General features: G+C 52.0%; 1 protein-coding gene across 2 annotated transcripts in view; it reads left to right on the top strand.

Annotated features, from left to right (window-relative positions):
- Positions 1–19,360, top strand: part of RGMA (repulsive guidance molecule BMP co-receptor a) — a 38,143-nt gene that overhangs the window by 13,846 nt on the left and 4,937 nt on the right. For both annotated transcript variants that reach the window (XM_090028763.1, XM_090028764.1), the window contains one exon: positions 17,246–17,757. In XM_090028763.1, the coding sequence (XP_089884889.1) occupies positions 17,246–17,757 (512 nt within the window). The remainder of the gene's footprint in view (positions 1–17,245; positions 17,758–19,360) is intronic.

Genomic DNA, 19,360 nt, shown 5'->3' on the forward strand with positions numbered 1-19,360 from the left:
TGCTCCAGGCAGGCCTCTGCAGAAGGGAGACTGGGACCCTTGACATGTGCCAGGTGCCAGAGGCTGCCCGTCAGTGGGATGTGCCGGCTGCAGCGGGGTCCGGTGCCTGGCACGTCCCCTTGGCTCCGGGCTGGAGGGCAGACCTCTTGGCCTGGCTTCAGGCACCAGCTCGTGCAACGGTCTTATAGGAACAGGGCTTAAGTACCGCATGCCTGCCCCCCTTCTCCGCTGTGCGCCCACGGTACCTGGGGTGGCACCCATTTAAACAGGGGGTCACACACCAGCGAATCCAGCCGGGCCCAGTCGGGTCAGGGTGGAAGGGGCCGGGTCCAAACACGCTGCCTCCTTTCCCGAGTCGCTTTGGCTCGTCCTTGCCGTGGGCTTGTAGCCCTGCCTGTCTCCTCTCTCTGGCCGTTGTCCAGGTAGAAAACTTCAGGTTCTTGGGTGGGAAGCGGTGGCTCCCGGCTGCCCATCCAAAGCAAATGGTGAGACTGCAACCAAATGGCAGGGCCAGCGTCTGATCTCCCTTGCCAAGCCTCCCCCCGCAGTCCCTCGCCCGGCTCATGCCCACAGCCACTTGCAGCTCTTACTAATCTTTCTGTTCGATAAGAGTTCAGGGCCACCCCCTCCCCTGCACCTTCTCCCAGTTTGTTTGGCTTGTGTCAGAAAGCAGGAGAGAGCTGCAGAAGTGCAGCTGAAAATGCCATCTGGTTCCAATGAATCCCCCATAGTTTTTCACAATGTTTTTTGGCTGATCTCTGCCTGCAAATTCCTTCGAGCCCTGAGTGCTTGTTTTTGTTGGGGGAGGGGGAAGCAGCTCCACAGAGGCGGGCTTGTTCCTTCCAAAACTCTCCAGTTTCTTTAACTTTTTTTTTTTTTTTTTTTTAGATGGTGGGGGGTAGAAATGGAGCAAGAGAGAGTGAAACCCTAAGGTTAAATCTGCCAGTTTGCTTTATTTGGAGGGGGGGATTAGTTTCTATAAAGCTCTTCCCTTGTTGATCGCAGGTTAGAAATACATGGGCAGCCTAGGGCTATGGAAGGACTCCCACAAGCAATAAATAAATATATAATGCATTACTCCCCCCCCCCCCCCCCGCAGTACTACCTCCCTTAAGCCTCAACGCAGGAAAATAAACCTTTTGAGCGAAACGTTGGCACCGACGCTAGTTTGGGGCTTTCTTCGCCCTGTGCAAACAGGCAGGCAGAGATCTGCATTGCTGGGAGCTTTTGATCAGAGCTGATGCCTGTTGCCTGACATCTTTGCCCAGCGTTGGGGCTGAGTTTGGTGTGCGAGAAGGAATCTGCTTGGTTTGCTTGCTTGTACCAAGGGCTTTTTTTTATTTCTCTTATTCCTCCCTCAACTGTTAAATCCATTTGCAAGGAACTAGCAAAACAGGGCGGTCCAGGGAGATTGTGGGCAGCGTGCAGGGGGTCTTGGGCACCAGGGTGGAGGAAGCTCCCTGTTCCCAAGCCTGTACCTTGCTCTGCATTTTAATAGGGGTCCAAGAAGTGTGGGGGGGGGATGGTAAGGGGGGCCTCTGCACCTGGGTGTCTCCCTCTACTTCTGCCTCCTGCTAAGCATCTCAGCAGCACGTTGTAAAGAGGTGGCATAACCCTGCTGCAGTCTTAAAACTGCTCCTGAGAGTTATAGTAGAGCCCAGCCCAACAGAGCGCTCTGTGTGCGAGCCTAGTGCCTCGCCAGGTCCGACTCCGCGGCCCTGTATTTATTTTTCCCTTTTTATAAGACTTCGGCCCTGGTGCAGCTCTGCTGTCCTGCTGCTTTGACACTTGATGGCTGCACAGGGTGGGGGACTCTTGGTTTGCACGCACGAGGGCCTGGACCTTTGCTTCTCCTCTCGGCTCCCCCTGCCCAGCTCGGGGGTAAGTAACCTTGCCGGATGCACTGGAGAAAGCTGAAAGGGCACTTGGAGAAAAGGGACCAAATCCAGGCATCTGCACTAAGCAGAGCTGCTGTGGAGGAGACCAGGGGCCAGATTTTCCAAGGGTCACCCAGCGGGGTCAGATTCCTACGCGGATTCAGTGTCCAGCTGTTCCCGGCCGTGATCCTCAGCCCCAGCTCTCCTGAACGTCCACCCGCCTCCTTCAGTGGCTCAGTGGAGCTGTGCTCCCTGGAAAGCCTGTCCTTGGGAGTTGTGCCTGAGACTTCAGGGGTTGTCCCCTGCTCCCAAAGGCCACTTGTGCGTCTAGCTGGGAGAAGATCCAGTTCCTCTTTGAAACTCGTGACCCCCTTTCTCCAAGGAGTGGGCATTTATGCCTCCAACCCATCCAGGCAGTGAGGCTGACTCCAGATAAGGATCCAGGTTTATCAGATAGGTTGATAAATGGCTTTTGTCTCTTAGCTGCAGCAAGGGATGTGATCTCAGCACTAAGCTGAAACTGAGAAGGGGGGCTTAGAGGTTGTTAAAACAACACCTTCTCCACTCTTAAAGTGACAGCCCGTGGAGCGTTCCCGGGCGTGGGGAGACAGGGCACAGCGGTGGCGGTGGAGAGGGGCTGTGAGGGTAGAGAAGAAGGAAGGGATTCAAATGCAATCCTGGAAATATTTGGTCTTTGCGGATTTCTTCTCCTGCTGAAGCTGGTCGGTTAGTTGGAGCAGGGAGTTGTGTGCGCTTGCCCATCTCAGGGGAAGGGGAGCTCAAAGGAGGGGCCTTGTTTGTAATGCATGTGATGTGGATTGCTGCTTTTTTTTTTCCCCCCCTCACAGAAATCGCCTCTCTTTGATTCCCAGCCCCTGGCAAATAGGAGCTGGGAGCTGTTACTGGGAAAGTTGGGTTTATAATATCAGCAGCTGAGGTTTCTTCTTCTCTGTGGCCTGAACAGCTGCGGGGAGTCAGGCGTGCACATAAAAGTGATCACAGAGCGGCACAGCCATAAAACTTCCTAACCTGGGGGCTTGCTTGGTTTCTGCACCAACCTGCTGCCTCTGAAGGGGGGCAAGCCACAGTGACAATGAGTTTGGGGTCTCGCAGCTGAGCCCCCGACGGACACGCCGCTTGAATCAGGGCTCTCCTCGGGCTGGTAGCATGCTTTTGGCAGTCTCTCCTCGGCTGAGGCTGCACGCTGGGAGAGTCGGGGTGTTGCTGCGGGTCCGAACAGGCTCAGTGCAGAGCGGAGATCAGGACCGAGGTGCTTTGGCAGAGCTGAGCGGGTGTCAAGTATCAGAAGAGCAGGGGATGCCGTAAGATTGGCGTTACGTTGCTTTGCTGTTTGAAGGCAGGGTGACTAATCTACCTGGCTTTGCTGTTTGACAGAGCCGGGGCAAGGGTCAACCCTGGACTAGCAGAAGGTCCTTCAAGCCAGGACTGAGGGGTATTAGCAGAGCAGGTGGGGAGCCAAATATTGAAAGAGAAACCGGAGATGGAGGTGCAAGGACCAAGCGGACTGGAAGAACAGGCAGCGCCGCATATCAGGAGCAATGCGTGCTGGCAGAGAAGGCAAGATTTGGGGTGGGGAGCATTGCCAGTTGAGGAGGAGTTGCATTGGCAAAGCCCTGCTCCAGCATCACACAGTGCTATGAGTCCTTTTTCTATTTGAGGACTAAATTCCCTCATAAACCTTTTCTTTAAAGGCATCGAGACCTGCAGTTGGCCGCTCTCATAGTTAAGAGCAGGAACCCCGTAGCAGTGACATTTTTGGCACGAGCTGCAGTGGGGGTTTCAGCTGGAGCCTGAGGCTTTCTTTGCACTGAAGAGGTGCAGTTTTGCTTGCAGGATCATGGCTCCACCAGCTGACATTTCTGTAGTGAGGGGGAAAATTGAATTATGTCCAATTGCCAAACCAGATGCCATCCCCACGATGAAGTCATACGCCTCTTATGGCGAAAGAACAAGCTGGCTCCCTATGTACAAGCAGCCCGCGAAGCGCAGACTGAGCCGCTCTGTCTCACGGCCTGGGCATGGCTGTGTGGAGCTGCAGTTGGGCGGAAAAATGTTGGACCCTTTCTTATAGCTCGTTCCTCGTGGCAGATGGTCCCTTGGGCTAAGAGCCCTGACTTGATCCCATGGGAATCAATGGGAGTTTTTAATTCGTGGGTCCTAATTCCTCTATGGGATCGAGGTAGACAATGCACTTCACTTGTGTCCTGACTATTTTGCAGAACAACCTGCCCAGGAGGCGGTGGGAGTCTGAAGCGTAGCTTGGCTTCCTCGGCTTTTGCCTTCAGTCTCCGAGGCCATAGAGAGCTTGGTGGCTCGGCTCCTGAGAAACCCAGCTCTTGCCGGAGAGGTGGAAATCGTGTGATGCACCCTGGATTCAACTCCTGTGCCCATGAGAGTGGCCCCCCACACTGTCCGCAATGATATGACAGGCCTTAGGGGCAGAGCACAAAGCCCATCTCCCTTTGCTGGGGTGAGATGAGGGTGTGTGTGTGGGGGGGGGGGTGTTACAGATTCACGGGAAGCCTTGATTTGGTATTTTCCATTTAAAATCTCATTGACTTTATTACACTTAGACTTTGCAACCTGAGACTGCATCAAGCTACACATCTGAAAGTTAAGAGATAAGCCAGTGAATGTCAGGGCCTGGGCTATAGGCCACTAGTTTTGGAAGGATGTCTGGATTTTGCCTGTGACTTGCACCCCCATTGCACCTCTAGCCAGGGGGAAGCAGGCTTGCATCAGGCTGGGTGCAGCGGCGCTGGGAGCTGGGTATAGGAGGGAGGCAGGTGTCTGGGAACAGAGCTGTTCCCACCCGGCTCAGTCTCCAAGACAAATCGAGACGAGACTGCTTGGGGAGCTGTGGGGGTGTGGGCGCGCTTGTGTGCCTTTTCCATCGGTGGTGCGGGGCTCTGGCTGACATCGGTGAAAGGCAGGCAGCTGGCGATCCACACCCCGTGCAGAAATCAGCACCTCTGACTGGGACGCTGCAATTCTTGGCAGGCTTTTAATTGTCAGTATTTGCCTCGTTCGGATTGATGTGCTTCGGGCTCTTCTCTGTCTCCTGGTTCTGTGTCTCGTTGAGCTCGGGCTTGGAAGGGCTGACATCGCACAGGAACGCAGCTGCGCTGATTCTTCCTAGAGAAAGCACACGCGTGTAGGCCTGGAGCGCTTTCCCTCGCCAGCCTTCACGGCACGGTCTTGTCCCCGTCGTTGCACAAAGGGTTGAACGGCCGAGCGCCCCGCTTGTCCATGCCCTTAATGCAACTGGAGAGGGCTCTGGGCAAAATGCTGCCAATGTGAAATGGGTGGCTTTGCTCTGAGCCTGGCATTTGGTGAGCCCATCCCAGCGGTTCCCTAGGCTTGGAGATGGAGAGACACCCACTGTCAGCAACCTGGAAATCCCGCGTAAGGGATGGCAGGCAAAGGCAATGGAGGCTGGAGAACAGGCCTCAGATCACAGGCCGCTGGCAAAAGCCCGCTAGGCTGGCGTGGAGGATGCTGAGCCTTGCGGTCATAGCACGGGGTGAAGAGTCAGGAGCACTCCAGGCCTCGGGCGTAAATTGGGCCTGTTCTGCACCCTTATAAAAGCACTTGAAGTCCTCGGGTTATGAGAAGAACCCGACCCATCCCACCCCTGCTAAGTCGTGGGCTCAGGATTTTGCATCCCTGGCCGCCGATTGCCAGCCGTCGGTCTAGGTGTGCATGACAAAGGGGAGCAGGCTCCTCTGAAGCGCTTACAGATGTGAAGACCGAGGCCCCTAGACGGGCCCGCAGTCCCACAGGCAGCGAGCAGAAGGGCAGGGAATGGCCCTCGTGGCCTCCCGAACACCAGCTCGGTCCTGTAGCTGCAGGATCGGGCTGCCTCCGTCTAGTTGCAAGCTGCGCTGGCAGCCGTGCCAAGAGGAGCGCTGAACCCTGAACTCGAGTCTGAAGAAGGCTGAGCGCGGAGGAGGGGCTGAGCTGCGTCCTTGCAATTTCAGATGGAAATGCCTCGGCCCTTTTTCAGCCTGCTTAGCTGTGAGCTTTGAAGTTCACCTTTTCAAGCGTGGTCTGTAATTCCTGGAGCAGCATCTTGCACGGGGGGGAGTCCAGAGGCCCAGTTGAAAGCTGCAGGCCTTTGATTGATGGCTCCCTCTGCAAGAGCCGGCGCTTCCCTTTGGCAGGGAAGAGGCTGAGGTGAGCGCTTCCCTTGGCTGCCGAAGAAATACTTGCTAGGACCCTGTGGGAAGGGAGGTTGCCAAAGAAGAGGAGAAGCATTTGCTTCCTTGCAAGGCATTCTGGGTTCGTGGAAAGCTGATTCTCTGCGCAAAAAAAGCTGACTAAGTGACAAGAACAATCAAGGGCTACTTTAGCAGCATCTCTCCGGGTTGATCTGCTGGCTCGGGGATTTTTGTGCCGTGAGAGGAGGAGAAGAGAAGTAGGGGGTGACTGAGCTCTCTCTTGGGGACAAAAGGACCCCCCTGAGGTCAGCCCAGGGACTGGCCGTGTGATACATGGTGGAAATAGGAAAGACCACTCAAGTGGTTTTGCTCCATCTCCCTTTCATTTTCTTTTGACTTAAGGAAACGCCTTGAAAAAAAGCCTTCCCCATCTGCTGCAGCTCAAGCCTGGGCAGGGCAGTGGGTGGATTAAACAAAGGAGGTGACACAGATTAAATTCTGCTGTTTCATAGGCATAAATTGGGAATAACTCCCACCCAAGGGCCTTTCACCTTGAACTCAATGCATTCCTCCCAATTTACACCCAGGTGAGACTGCGCACGGTCCAGCTCATAACAACCCAAAGCGTCCCCGTCCATAATGCTACCCACTCCCCCGCAAAAAGGAGCACGGCCACTTTAAGACCATCGGGTGTATTTCCCCCCTTTAGTCCCCTCTCCCCCGCCCCCAGTTCAGTGCAACTGAAACCTGATCTAATCCCTTTGCACATGGGTAATTTATTGGTCTATTGGGCTTTTCTTGATGGCAAATTGCATTGTCTTTCTTCCTGGGTTGAGGCTTTGGAGCAGTTTGCTGCATTCCTGCAGCTCCTTTCTCAGGGCTGATCTTTCACACCCCCTCTGAGCACAGTCACATCAGTTTTATTGGGCCTCTTTGTTATGCAAACAAGGCAATAATAATCAGGCTATTATTCTGCAAGATTGTGCTTGATTAACAGTTCAAAGGAGGTCGCTGGAAGAAACGAATGCTGCCATGATGCACAAATCCTTTCACACTGCCTGGGTCAGATGGCCACTGAGCTCTTCCTCGGGGCTTGGCTCCCTTCCCCTTCTCCTGTTGAAACATAGTTGGACTCCATTCAAAGGGACGCCATCCATCAGTCAGGCTGGTGGGACCGGAGCTCTGTTTCCCCTCTCCCCACCACAGAGTCGCGGCCTTACATTTCTCTGCCTTGTGACAGGACGCAGGTTCCCAACCATGGGAGTGGCCCGCGGGGCGCAGTATCAGTGCTGTCCTGGTCCCCATCTCAACTCTGGGACATGGTGTAGATGCAACCCCCCAAACAGGTACTTACTTGCACACTGGAGGGACCTTCTGATGATTCAGGCACGCAACAGAAACACAGCACGAGATTTATTATGGTAGAGGTTGAAGTACGGTATTAGTTACATGTTTCCATAGTCCCGGACCCAGCTTTTTCCTTCCACCCACAAACACGAAGTCTCTTCTCCCCACCCTTTAAGCCCTCAGCCCTTAAAGGCACTGATGAAAGACATCCAGCTTTTCATTCTTTCGTCCAAGCTGAGATCTAGGCAGCAGGGCTTGGCGATTTGTATGGCAGGATGACAGTGCTGGTTCTGAGATGAAGGTTTAATGCCGGGCAGGAATCTCTGTAAATCATCCGCTTGGTTCCTCTTTGGATTCTTGGGGGATTGGCTCTGGTTTGTGGCTGCAAAGAGCAGCATGGTGTTTCCTCACTGCATGTGTGCACACCCGTGTGAGTAGGAAAAGCTGCCTGCGGAAGAGCTGAGTACCTGCAAAACCAGTTGAAGCCACTGGGATCGGCACGGTGTTCAGCACCACTCATTTCTAAGTATAAGGATAGTTGCATTTATTCAGATCGCCTACATAATTGTGTGTTTAGGAGCTTTGTCTTAGGTAGTAATAATACTTGTAGTACGCCCTTTGTCTTAGTAGTAATAATACTTGTAGTACGCCCTCTGTCTTAGGTAGTAATAATACTTGTAGTACGCCTTCTAAGAAATCTTGTACTGTGTACATGACTTACATAACACATATAGTCTCTCTCTCTCTCTCTCTCTCTCACACACACACACGTTTGGAAAGGAGCAAGTTGATTTATTTATAGCATGTGGGGATGGTGGAAGTTTATTAGTGACTCAGAAGGATGTTAAACAGTTATTTTCAATGATAAACATTTTAAAACTAGCAGGCCCAGGTAATGTACACCCAAGAGTCCTAAAAGAGTTGGCTGAGGTCTTTGGCTCACTGGTGTTAATTATGAGTAGCTCTTAAACCACTGAAAAAATCCCAGAAGACTGCTGATATTCAAAAAAGGGGAACTAGCATGATTTGGGTTACTACAGTATAGTTAGCCTCATATCAGTCATGGGGAAGATATTGGAAAAGTTGATGCAGAATTCAACAGATAAAGATTGAATTGCGGGAATGGAACTAAAACTAGTCAATAGAGTTTTGTGAAATATAGGTCTTGTCAAGCAAACTTAATTTCACTCTTTGATGAGATTACACGTTTGGGCAATATATGTAACTGTGTGCATGCAGCCGACTTAGACGTTGGTCAGGCTTTTGGCTTAGTGCTGTACAACATTGCGATGAAAAAGCCAGCATTATGTGAGAGCAAGAAAGTGTGTGCCAAGTGGATTAAAAGCTGGATAACTGACAGATCTCAAAAAGTAGCTGTCGATGGGGAACAAACATCCAAAAAGGATTTTGCGAGAGTGGGTTGCAAGGACAAGCTAGAGTCAGTTGTGTTCGATAGGTGTGTCAATGCTGTGGTAGTACATACAAAATCACTGCTGACAGAACTGGTGGAGGTGCAAAGATTGGCGGAGTGGTAAATGACAAAGAGAACAGGGCAGTTATAACAGGGCAACCTGGTTGGCCGGACCCCCACAAAGAGCATTTTAAGAAGTCCTAATGCAGAATTATGGAGCGATGAAGAAGGGATGCCGGCCAGGCCTGCAGAACGGAGAAGGGATTCTGAAAAGGAGCGAGGAATCATTATGCACAAGTAACTCAGCATGAATGCCCAGGGTGATGCAGTGGCAAAAAGCTAATGAAATCCTTAGACATAGAAACAGGGGAGGAGGGGAGTAATTTTACCTCTGTGCCCAGAACTAGTGAGATCAAATAGTAGATTACTGTGTGCAGCTCTGATCTCCATTTTAAATTGGAGAGGATGAAGTTAAAAATCAGGGAGCCGGAGCAGATTCCTTCCAGCAATAGACTTCAGGACATCAGTTTGTTTAGCAGGAAAGATTAAAGGGTGACCTGAGTACAGAAGATAAGTAGGAGAAAGTGCCAGGTACTACGTGGCTCTTTAAGGTAGCAGAGGACAGCAGAACAAGAACCAAAGGCAGGAGCTGAAGCCATGCAAATTCAAGTAAAAAACAAGACATAGATTTTGTGATGAGGGAGTGATTAACCACTGGCACAAATTGCCAAAGGAAGTAGCAGAGTCTCTCTCTTGCCATTTTCAGATGAAGACTGTATGTATTTCTGGGAGATGGGCTTTAGATGAGTACAAACTTTGGGGCTCACTGCAGACATAACTGGGTGCAACCAGAGCCTGTGATATGCAAGTCAGACCAAATAATCCAATAGGCCCTTATGGCCTCAAACCCTACAGATCACCTCCTAAAAACAGGACATATGGCTGGGGCGGGCAAAATGCGGCCTGCCAGGCCATTCTAAATGGGCCCGCAGGACCCCTGAAAAATTTAGAAAATTAATAATTCATCTGCCCCTGGCTACCTGTCATGCAGCCCTCGATGGCTTGCCAAAACTCAGTAAGCGGCCCTTCGCCCGAAATAATTGCCTGCCCCTGATGTAGGAGCTTAATTTTTATTTAGATGCCTGAAGTCCAACTGATTTCCATGAGAGTTTAGGCACCTTCTGATTTCAGGGCTGTGAATCCAGGAAGCCCCAAAGTATCCTCAAGTGCCTAAATTATTTTTGGAAGTGGGGCATAATCTCCCAAATCACTTAGGCACTTTTGCAAGTCTTGTACACATCAAAAGAAAACAGCGTAACTCTGCCTGCTGTTTACACTCCCACCCTGAGCAATGAAAAAGACCCTGGAGGCTTAGCTGTACAGCACATTTCTGTCACAGAAGTGTATTTTGGGGCCCTTACTTCCCTTCTAGAGTCTACCCAAGCTAGCCCGTGAGCCCTGAAGATGCTACACTGAGCTCCAGTGCTGTCCCAAGGTCTCTAGCAGGTTGGTTCAGGCCCATGCCTTTGCATCCTTACTGCAAGCATTACCAGAGCTATCTAGATTAAGGCCAGCATGGCCTTGCCTACACATGCTGCGTTCATGCCTCCAATAGCAGAACAGACAAACCCTTGTAAAAACTAGGGCTGTGCTCCTGGCGCCAAGCAGTTAGTTTCTCCTTACAGACCCTTTTGCGGCTAGCATTAATATCCCAGGGTCAAAGGCACCGGGGAGGTTTGATCATGGCTGGGAACACCACACTGAGTTTTGTCCAGTTGCCATGAGGATCGCTGCATGTTAGATGTTCAAGAAGATGTGTATAAAAAATGAAGATCCCTACTGTGGAAGATACCTTAAAATCTTCACTCGCTGCTCCTCCTGACAGGTGTGACAAGCAGTTTCTCCATCGTGCAAATCGTTACTGGCCCGGGGTAGAGGCAACCAGTGGCAACAGCGGCTGCCATTCTTGGCACCCCTTCAGAATGGGATCTCAGGGCTGGTGCCCCAGTTGCCCACATCTAGCTATGTTGCTACATCCCAGTGAGTGCAGTAGCTCAATGTGCAATGACTGTCTGGTCTTCTGAGGACTTGTGGAGGGGCTGGACCAGGCTGAGCGCTGCTGCACCCAGCCTGCATTTGGCAATGAAAAAAGATAGCGCTCTAGGGCAGTGGTTTTCAACTTGTGGTCCATGAACCCCTGGGGGTCCACAAACTATGTCAGAGGGGTCCGTGAAAGATGGTTTTGATCAATCAAGAGTACGTGAATACCCACACTTCCAATGCAAAGGAGTCTGCACCTCCATTTGAAATTTTTTAGGGGTCTGCAAATAAAAGCCACTACTCTAGGGGCACTGTGATGGAGGCACTAGGTGAAGAAAGAACTAGTGTGATGGGTAGGTGATTTGACATTAGAGAGGTGGTGCGACCTATAGCTCTACAAACCAGACCTCAAGTCAGTGAACTACAGCAGGTTACGGACCATCTCTGTACTCAAATTTAGACTTCCTGCAGCCATGAACTGTTGAACCCTTATTGGCTCATAGCTTTTATCTGTTAAACCAGCCTGGAAGAAGGTGGGCCTGTATTCAATGCCTTACTAGGATTATTTCTCCATAGAAAGGATCGCTCAGGGGAACTGTACGTTATAGGTGGGGGGAGATTCGTAGATGTAGGGTCGGAAGGGACCTAAGTAGATCTTCAGGTCCGACCCCCTGGCAGGTGGGAGGCAGGTGTCATCCATATGACATGGGCCATGGCATGGAAACTAGTACCTGGAAACTACTATTCTTTAGGAACGAGCCTCACTTTGCTCACTGGTGCCTCTCCTGGCTGATGAAGGGGTGGCAGCAAGTCCCGGCTCCTTGAACCGAAGTTGCATACCCTGCCTAAGCAGACAGCCCCAATGTGGGGGATTTAAATGGAGGAAAGCAGGTATAGGGTTACCAGGTATTCAGGAGCCCGCACAGGAAGCTCATTTCCTTGTGCTTGCCCATACGTTCGAGAGAGGCTCAATACGGAGACTCGAGCAAGGTGTCGTCGGGATCTAGGCCAGGCCCGCGAGGCCCGTGCCAGCTTGCGATGCGCCCGTCTCGGCGATAGCAGCAGGGGGGGAGTTTCCGTGCGAAGTCATCTGTGGCTGAAAAACAGATCCATTGTGAGGAGATGGAAAATAGATTATGTGAAATTGAATAAACATCGTTTCTTGGCTTCCGTTCAAATGAGTTTTCGCTCTTATGCCAAGCTTCTGCCCTAGGAGACGTGAGCAGGCGGCAGGGAGTGCATGGCGTGCCAGGGGGGAGCAGGGGTTTGCTTTCTCTTTCCTCCAGAGATCGGTTTGCTCCCCGGCTGCCCCGTTGTGTCAGGACCGTTGTGGGTTTTCTCAGCCCCGGCGCGTGCCCTGCCAGCGGGTGAGTCATGCAGGTGTTTGTGTGAGCCGGAGGCGTCAGACAATCGTGGTATTGAACAGGTCAGATTGGGAGGTGCGGAAAGAGGGAGGCCTTGCCAACAGATTAAAAGAACAAGGCCACAAACAGCCGACCTGAGCACGGGAGCAATTCGCTTCCCTGTGAAATAGGATTGACCCCGCCGCCTTTATCTGCCAACAAGGGAGAGATTAGGTAGGAAAGGCCACATCTCCGACTCCCTCCAGGTGCAAACACAGGGCAGGGCAGGCTGCTGTTTTCCAAGCCCAGGTGTCTAAGTGACACGCTGTGTGCCGGGGCAGGGTACAGATGCATTTGCAAGGTACAGAATTGCATGTGAAGCCATTTCTTCTGCATGTGCCTTGCAGACAGACCAACACACAGACATGCGTGTGCACGTACATGGTGCACGCAGTGTCTCAGGCACCTGGTGTTGGAAATCTGGCCTTATATGGGGCCTCGAGTGAAACAGCAGCCGAGAATATTTGCCAAAGCCCAAACAATAAGATCTTTAAGAAAAAGGCTCCCCCTTCGGGCCACAAGAGGGAACGAAACAGGCTCGTCTGTTTTTTTACTTAGTACCTTATAAAGTAATGAGTTGCACATGGGCTTTGTAGCAGCCGCCCTGCGCTCAGCAGTAACCGTGCCTCAAGCTGTAGGTGTCAAGAGACCCGAAAAAGCAGTGCTGCGGTTATGCCCTGCATGCCAGGGAGGGCAAAGAGAGATGGGCAGAAGGGAGCTGGGTTTTAACATGTCACCTCTGATGCAGCAGCAAAGCCCTTCCTGCTTTGTCAGCTCGGGATAGCATCTCAACACCAGCACGGAGCTTCGCCTGCATCTTCCGACCCAAGCTAAATATGCAACCCCTTAAAGAGCAGCATGGAGGACCCTATTCCTGATAATAGCTGGAGTCAAGCATCGGGTCAAGCTTGCTAAAATCAAGCTGCGGAGGGAGAATCTCAACTAAGCTATAGATGGGGAGTATTGTGGCGTTAGGCCACAGGTAGATGGTTTAGTGGGTGACCCTGATGTCCCAATACCTGGCCTGGTGTTGCTGCCCTGCTGTTCCATCAGCTCCTTACTTCTCCCCTCTCAATGTCCCTAGTGGCATGGCAAGCTTCAGTCTGAGTGGCTTTGTTCCCAGAGAAAGAGAAGGATTTTCCTTGCATTGCACCCTTGCATACTGTCCAGCCCACACCTAGAGTGTCCCGTTTTGAAATGCGGCCTGTTTGCATTCCACCTGCCAGCAGAGCCCGCGTTTGCATCCTCACACGGTCGTATCGCTATTCCACGTCATGGGGCGAGCGGCTGTGTGTATCCCCGCGGCTGGCCCAGAAACCCTCTTGCGCTGCGAGCAGAAGCACAGCTACGTAGGCACCGTGGCGCCCTTATGTCACGGGAATCCTGCTGGGCAGGGTTATATCAGCCCTGTTTGATCACAGATACTTCCACTCTGCAGCTTTTATTCTGCTAGCCCATGTAGGGGCTGGAGTTCGAAGTCCTAAATTCAGGCACCAATGCGTGGGGCAAAACGTGACCGAACATCCAGAAAATCTCATCAGAGCGAAACGCGCGGGAAAAAGACTTCCCTACAGGTCTGTTGTCTGTGGTGAAAAGTTGGCTGTTCCCTGACCCAGACTCACTGCCCTCCACCAAGATGCAACCCCAGGAACAAAAATGAAGGGTCATGAAACACTGTGGGTTTATACTTGTTTCCAGCCCATAGAAATGCTGGAGCTCTGCAGAAATCAGAGCCAGTGTAACAAATGAAAGGTTACAGCCAAGTTACCTCTGGCTTCTGACCAGTGAAGTAAGAACGCAAAGGATTTCCAGAATCCTTCGTCCTTTTTAAATGGACATGAGTGAGATAAAAGCAATCCTATACTTCCTGTGCTTTGACTCGCACCTGAGCTTATTAAACTTGCATTTTAAAATTCCAAGTAAACTTTCCACTATTTCCTTTTTGCATTTCACTCTTCTTGGAAAGCAAACCCAAACTGGCCTTTGCATGCGGGATCATTTATTTATAGTCCTGTTTCCCCTCCTAGGGCTCCAGCACCACTTGTGTTTTGGTTTCCAGCACTACAAGGGAATGTTTAAAACATACTGTTTTCACTGAAACAATACTGGGTTTTGTAACCTTTTCTTTTTCTTTTTTTTTTTTAAAGCAAATCTTAAATTATTTTGGCCTAAACGCCTTGCCAACCTCCTCTAAACAAAGCGCAGGACAGGAATGCACATGCAAGGCTTGGAAAGGGACCCCAAAAGCATCTGGAAACATTGGGTTTTGTTCCGCTGCCTGTTTTGTGTGATCACGTGCAGTTTCTGTTTCTTGCCAGACTCCAAAAGGGATTGATTCAGCTGAAGGGGAGGGAAATGAGAGACGTTTTAAGCGGCGTAAGGCTGGATTCACCCAGCAGGGAGCTGGTTGAGCGCTGTGGATGAGGTGGTCAAGGGAGGCAGTGCCAGGAATGCCTTAGCGGAGCTGCTTTCAAGTGCTGCCCTGGGAAATAGGCTTGCAGAGAGAACTCAGCCTAAACTCCCATTGTGCCGCCCCCTGCGTTGGCTGCTTGGAGTGTGGGTTCCCGTTGCATCCAGGATAAGCGAGCCACAATATCCTGCTTTCCTTGACTCACGCTTGCAGCTGGTACTTCAGGCACTAGGGAACTCGAACGGACACTCGGGAAAGTGTGCGCCTGCAGGGGGGAGCAGCACTGAGCTGGTGAGATTTTTGCATCATCCCCGTGTCCTGGGAGGAACGGGAACCCAGCTGGCTAAAGGGAATGGGCTGTGGGTCCCTTTGCCTCTGGGTCACTAGTGCCTGCTGCCCAGACTGGCAGCTAGCTGGAAGTCCTTCATAACTTGTAGTGGCATCTGGTGGGTCTTAATCCAAATCTGGCATCCACACATCACTAAAAGCACTGCTGGCATTGGTGCAAAGAGACTGAGGTCTGGCTCGGCCCTGGAAAATAGACTTCCTTCACTGACTATTAGGCTCCTGCAGCTTAGAGAAGAGCATGAGAACAGCATCTGTGTCAATTCACTGGCGACATCCAGTTGCTGACGGTGGGAGTTTGCAAGACGTGTATATGAAACCTGCTCACTCCCAACTGTGTATCAAGTGACCTCCGATTAGCTGCCCGGGCCCTTGCTGTACTTGTGTGGCATCCAGGTGCAGACAGGACTCGTTGCCGCACAGTTCTGACACAAGAAATGGGGCATAAGTTAGCCTCAGAGGTGGCAGGCTGCACCTAAAAGCAGGGCTCTAGGGTGACCCAAAGTCACCGTGCACAGCTGGCGCATGCTTTGACTGATGTGTGTACCCCCTGCCCCCAACCCCCAAGAGCAATCAGTCTCATGAAATAGTCATTAAAGCAACCCAGGCACCAGTACACTTGCCTGCCCCTAACTGGCTGTTGCTGAGAATGAATGAAAAACAAAGGATCATCTTTTTGACCAGGAAAAGCAGGTACTTGCTCTGGGGTGGGTGAGGAAGCTGCATTTTGTCCTTCAAGGCAGCCAGGTCCCAGCATAGACACTTAAACCTCTCACACAGGCCTTTTGGCTCCTCAGTGCTGCTTGGAGCGCTCAGCTGAAGCACCCAGGTTTGGAGAGCAAGCCCCAAGCATGCGGAGCCAGGAGCCAAAGCCTTGCTGATGCAGTACAAGGCTGCTCTAGTAGCTCTGAAGCGGGTCTGGTACCCACATACCAAGCCAGAGGCTGATTAGGGCTTTGCCTGGTTCTTTTCACACGTTTCCCCGTGATACCCTTATCTCCATGCAGCTTTATGAAAGCGATGAGGCGGCGGCAGGCAGGCCAGAGGTTGGCAGGCGCTGTTCCCAGCATTAATGGAGCCGCTAGAACGTGCATTGTGTCAGGGTGCTTGGTGCAGGAGATCAGGTGATGGATGGCTGCTTGAGAAGGCTCCTTTGTACCTTGTTCCTTCCCGGCCCCGCGTTTCCCCCCGTCTTTCCAGGCTCTTGAGACGTCCATGGGCGTGGGTGCCTGGCTTTTGAGAAGTCAGGGCCGGAAGGGGGTTTGAATGCAGCTGAGGGGACCCTCAGCAGGGAACCCAGCACAGGGCTGGATGCTGAACCACTGTGGTTTCATGAGAGGGGGTTTCGTTTCCCAGCGAAGGTGATTAAATGGTTCAGGGCAGGAGTGTGAGCAGCCTAGTGCCCAGGGACCTGACCTGTGGCCATTGCTGACTGGGTAAAGGGTGTCACTTTTCAAGGCTTGTCTGCACGGGGCCGGGATTTGCACAGACGTGGCTGCACTAGTGCAGATGCTGGTGCTGCTCTGGCACCTTCGACTGTATTTTGACAGGGGCCACAGCCGGAAAATGCGGGAAGCTGCACTTGTGCGTGGCACCTTTCTCACCAGCGTGTCACACCCATACTAGGGGCTCAGCCTGGTGCAGCTTTATCACTGCAAAAATCCCCGTGCGAACAAGCTCTTTGAGTATGGGGGAGCAGAGAAGCTTCATGCTGGGCAGAGGGCCCTGGCAAAGACCAACCTAGGGGCACGTTTATACGACCTGCCCAGATACCACCCTCCACAGTCGGGCACACGACTGAGCTCCAAGTGCCCGTGACTGTGTGCCCCATGGAGGAGCAATACATTACTCTGTGAGACAAGAGGAGCACGCAGTGACATCTGACTCAGGCATGTCAGGGAAGTAGTCAGAATGCAGATGGGCTTCGTAACTGTGGGCATCATTTGGGAGTACAACTGTGCAGTTAAATTCAGGCCTAAAAGCCACCCATTTGCTGACATCTCTCCCGAGGCTTAATGCCATTGGTCCCTGCCAGCATGGGCAGTCCCATAAGATCATCCTAATTCCCCACCACAACTGGTTTCTTCCACACTTCTTGCCTTAAGGAGTTGGTGGCAGTGCTTCCTGGCTACTGTAGTGACAGTGTTTTGCTGGGGGGGTGTGGGTAGCGGGTGCTGCGGGTGACTGGTGCATTGGGCCTCCTGACAGCACTTGTGTCTTCTCTTCCTCAGCAACGTCTCCGTGCAAGATCCTGAAGTGTAACTCCGAGTTTTGGGCCGCCACGTCTGGCTCTCACCACCTGGGCACCGAGGAGGCGCCCGAGTTCTGCACGGCTCTCCGGGCGTATGCCCACTGCACCCGCCGCACGGCTCGCACCTGCAGGGGGGACCTGGCCTACCACTCTGCCGTTCATGGCATAGACGACCTCATGGTCCAGCACAACTGCTCCAAGGATGGCCCCACCTCACAGCCCCGTCTCCGGACGCTGCCTCCGGGGGACAGCCAGGAGCGCTCCGACAGCCCGGAGATCTGCCACTACGAGAAGAGCTTCCACAAGCACTCAGCGCCCCCAAACTACACCCACTGTGGGCTCTTCGGGGACCCCCACATCAGGACTTTCACAGACAGCTTCCAGACCTGCAAAGTGCAGGGGGCTTGGCCACTCATAGACAATAATTACCTGAATGTCCAAGTCACCAACACGCCCGTGCTCCCCGGCTCGACGGCCACCGCAACGAGCAAGGTAAAGCTGTCTGTTCCCCCACCACCCCATGGGGTTGTAAAGCAAATGGCCCTTGGAGCCACCCCTTTAATAACAACCTTTTTCCTTCACTGCCTCCCATCAAGCAGTTGGGGTCCTCACACTTGTGGTAGGTTACCTAGTGCCCTGAGACAAATGCCAGCCCACCTGGGGGACACCGGGTTGGGCCCACAAGCCCCCTCTGTGCAGACTCTCCCAGCACCTCCTCTCTCCAGATGCTGAAGGCCCAGCCAGTTCCTCTGCCGTGTCTCAAAGCCTGGCTTGCAGGCACTGGCTCAAATAGGTCTTGGCCTCTTTGGTATGTCTGCAAGCAAGAGAAGCGATTAGTGCCAGCTGTAGGACTCACGCTCAGGCACGCACACATACAGCTCATTTCACATATGCCGCCAAACCACCATGGACAGATCAGTCTCTGATCTAAACCAGGTGAAAGACTCTATCCAGTTTGGCTGATGTACCCATTAACAGGAATGTTTCTTGCAAATCAAGGGAAGTGGTTTTTTCACCCTCTTCAGCACTGGTGAGGCCCCACCTGGAAGACTGTGTCCAGTTTTGGTCCCCACGCTTCAAGAATGATGTGGACAGACTGGGAAGAGTCCAGCAGAGAATAACAGAAATGATTAGGGACCTGGAAATCATGCTTCATGAAGAAAGGCTGAAAGAACTAGGATTACTTAGTCTGGAGATTAGGGGGGATGTCTTCAAATACCTGAAGGGAGATTATAAAGAGGATGGAGACAAACATATCTCTGTGGGTGAAGGGGGCAGGAGTAGGAGCATGGCATGCAGGTACAGCAGAGGAAATTCAGGAGGGATTTAAGAAGAACTTCCTGACTATGAGGGTGGTCAAGTATTGGAATAGGCTGCCTGGAGAAGTTGAGGAACCACCATTCCTGGACATTTTCAAGGGCAGGCTAGACAGACACTTGGCTGGGATGGTTTAAGTCACGGATGGTCGTGACTTAAGCAGAGAGCTGGACTACATGACCTTGTGAGGTGCCTTCCAGCCCTGCTTTCCTTTTATTTATATCTAGTCTTCCTATCCAGCCTCTCACAACCAGGAATGGTTTTAATGCTGGAGGAGAAGCTATTTTCCTGGTGGAGATAATGAAGCCTCATATACCATCTTCCCTTCTGACCTCCCATACTGTTCTTACTCCTAATATGTGTGTGTGTGTGCACACATGCATGTGGGTGCACATATGTGCATCGAAAAGGACAAAACCTTTTATTCTGGGACATGTAAACAACTGTCCTGTGTCTGTTTTGATGCAATCCAAAGCCCAGGACAATCAGATAAAACCCAATATCTGTTCCTAACGTATGCGTGTGCAGGCACACGTGTGGACATGTGTGTTTTGGCAGTGCCCTCTGGTGGCCAGATCTACAGGAAAAATAAGGCATTTTGAATGCCAGACATGAGCAACCCTCACTACAGCAAGAGTGGAGTGCTAGCTCCTGTGGAAGAGCCAGAGATTGAGAGCTATAGCAATGGGCTTCTAGCGTCCCCAGATGTTTTAGTTACTAATTGTCTCTCTTGTCTGCAGCCAGGATGAGATATTTGGTGGGGCATTCTGGTCTCTGA

The sequence above is a fragment of the Crocodylus siamensis genome, chromosome 15, assembly GCF_052110815.1.
Source record: "Crocodylus siamensis isolate JL-2025a chromosome 15, ASM5211081v1, whole genome shotgun sequence".
Classification (NCBI taxonomy): domain Eukaryota; kingdom Metazoa; phylum Chordata; order Crocodylia; family Crocodylidae; genus Crocodylus; species Crocodylus siamensis.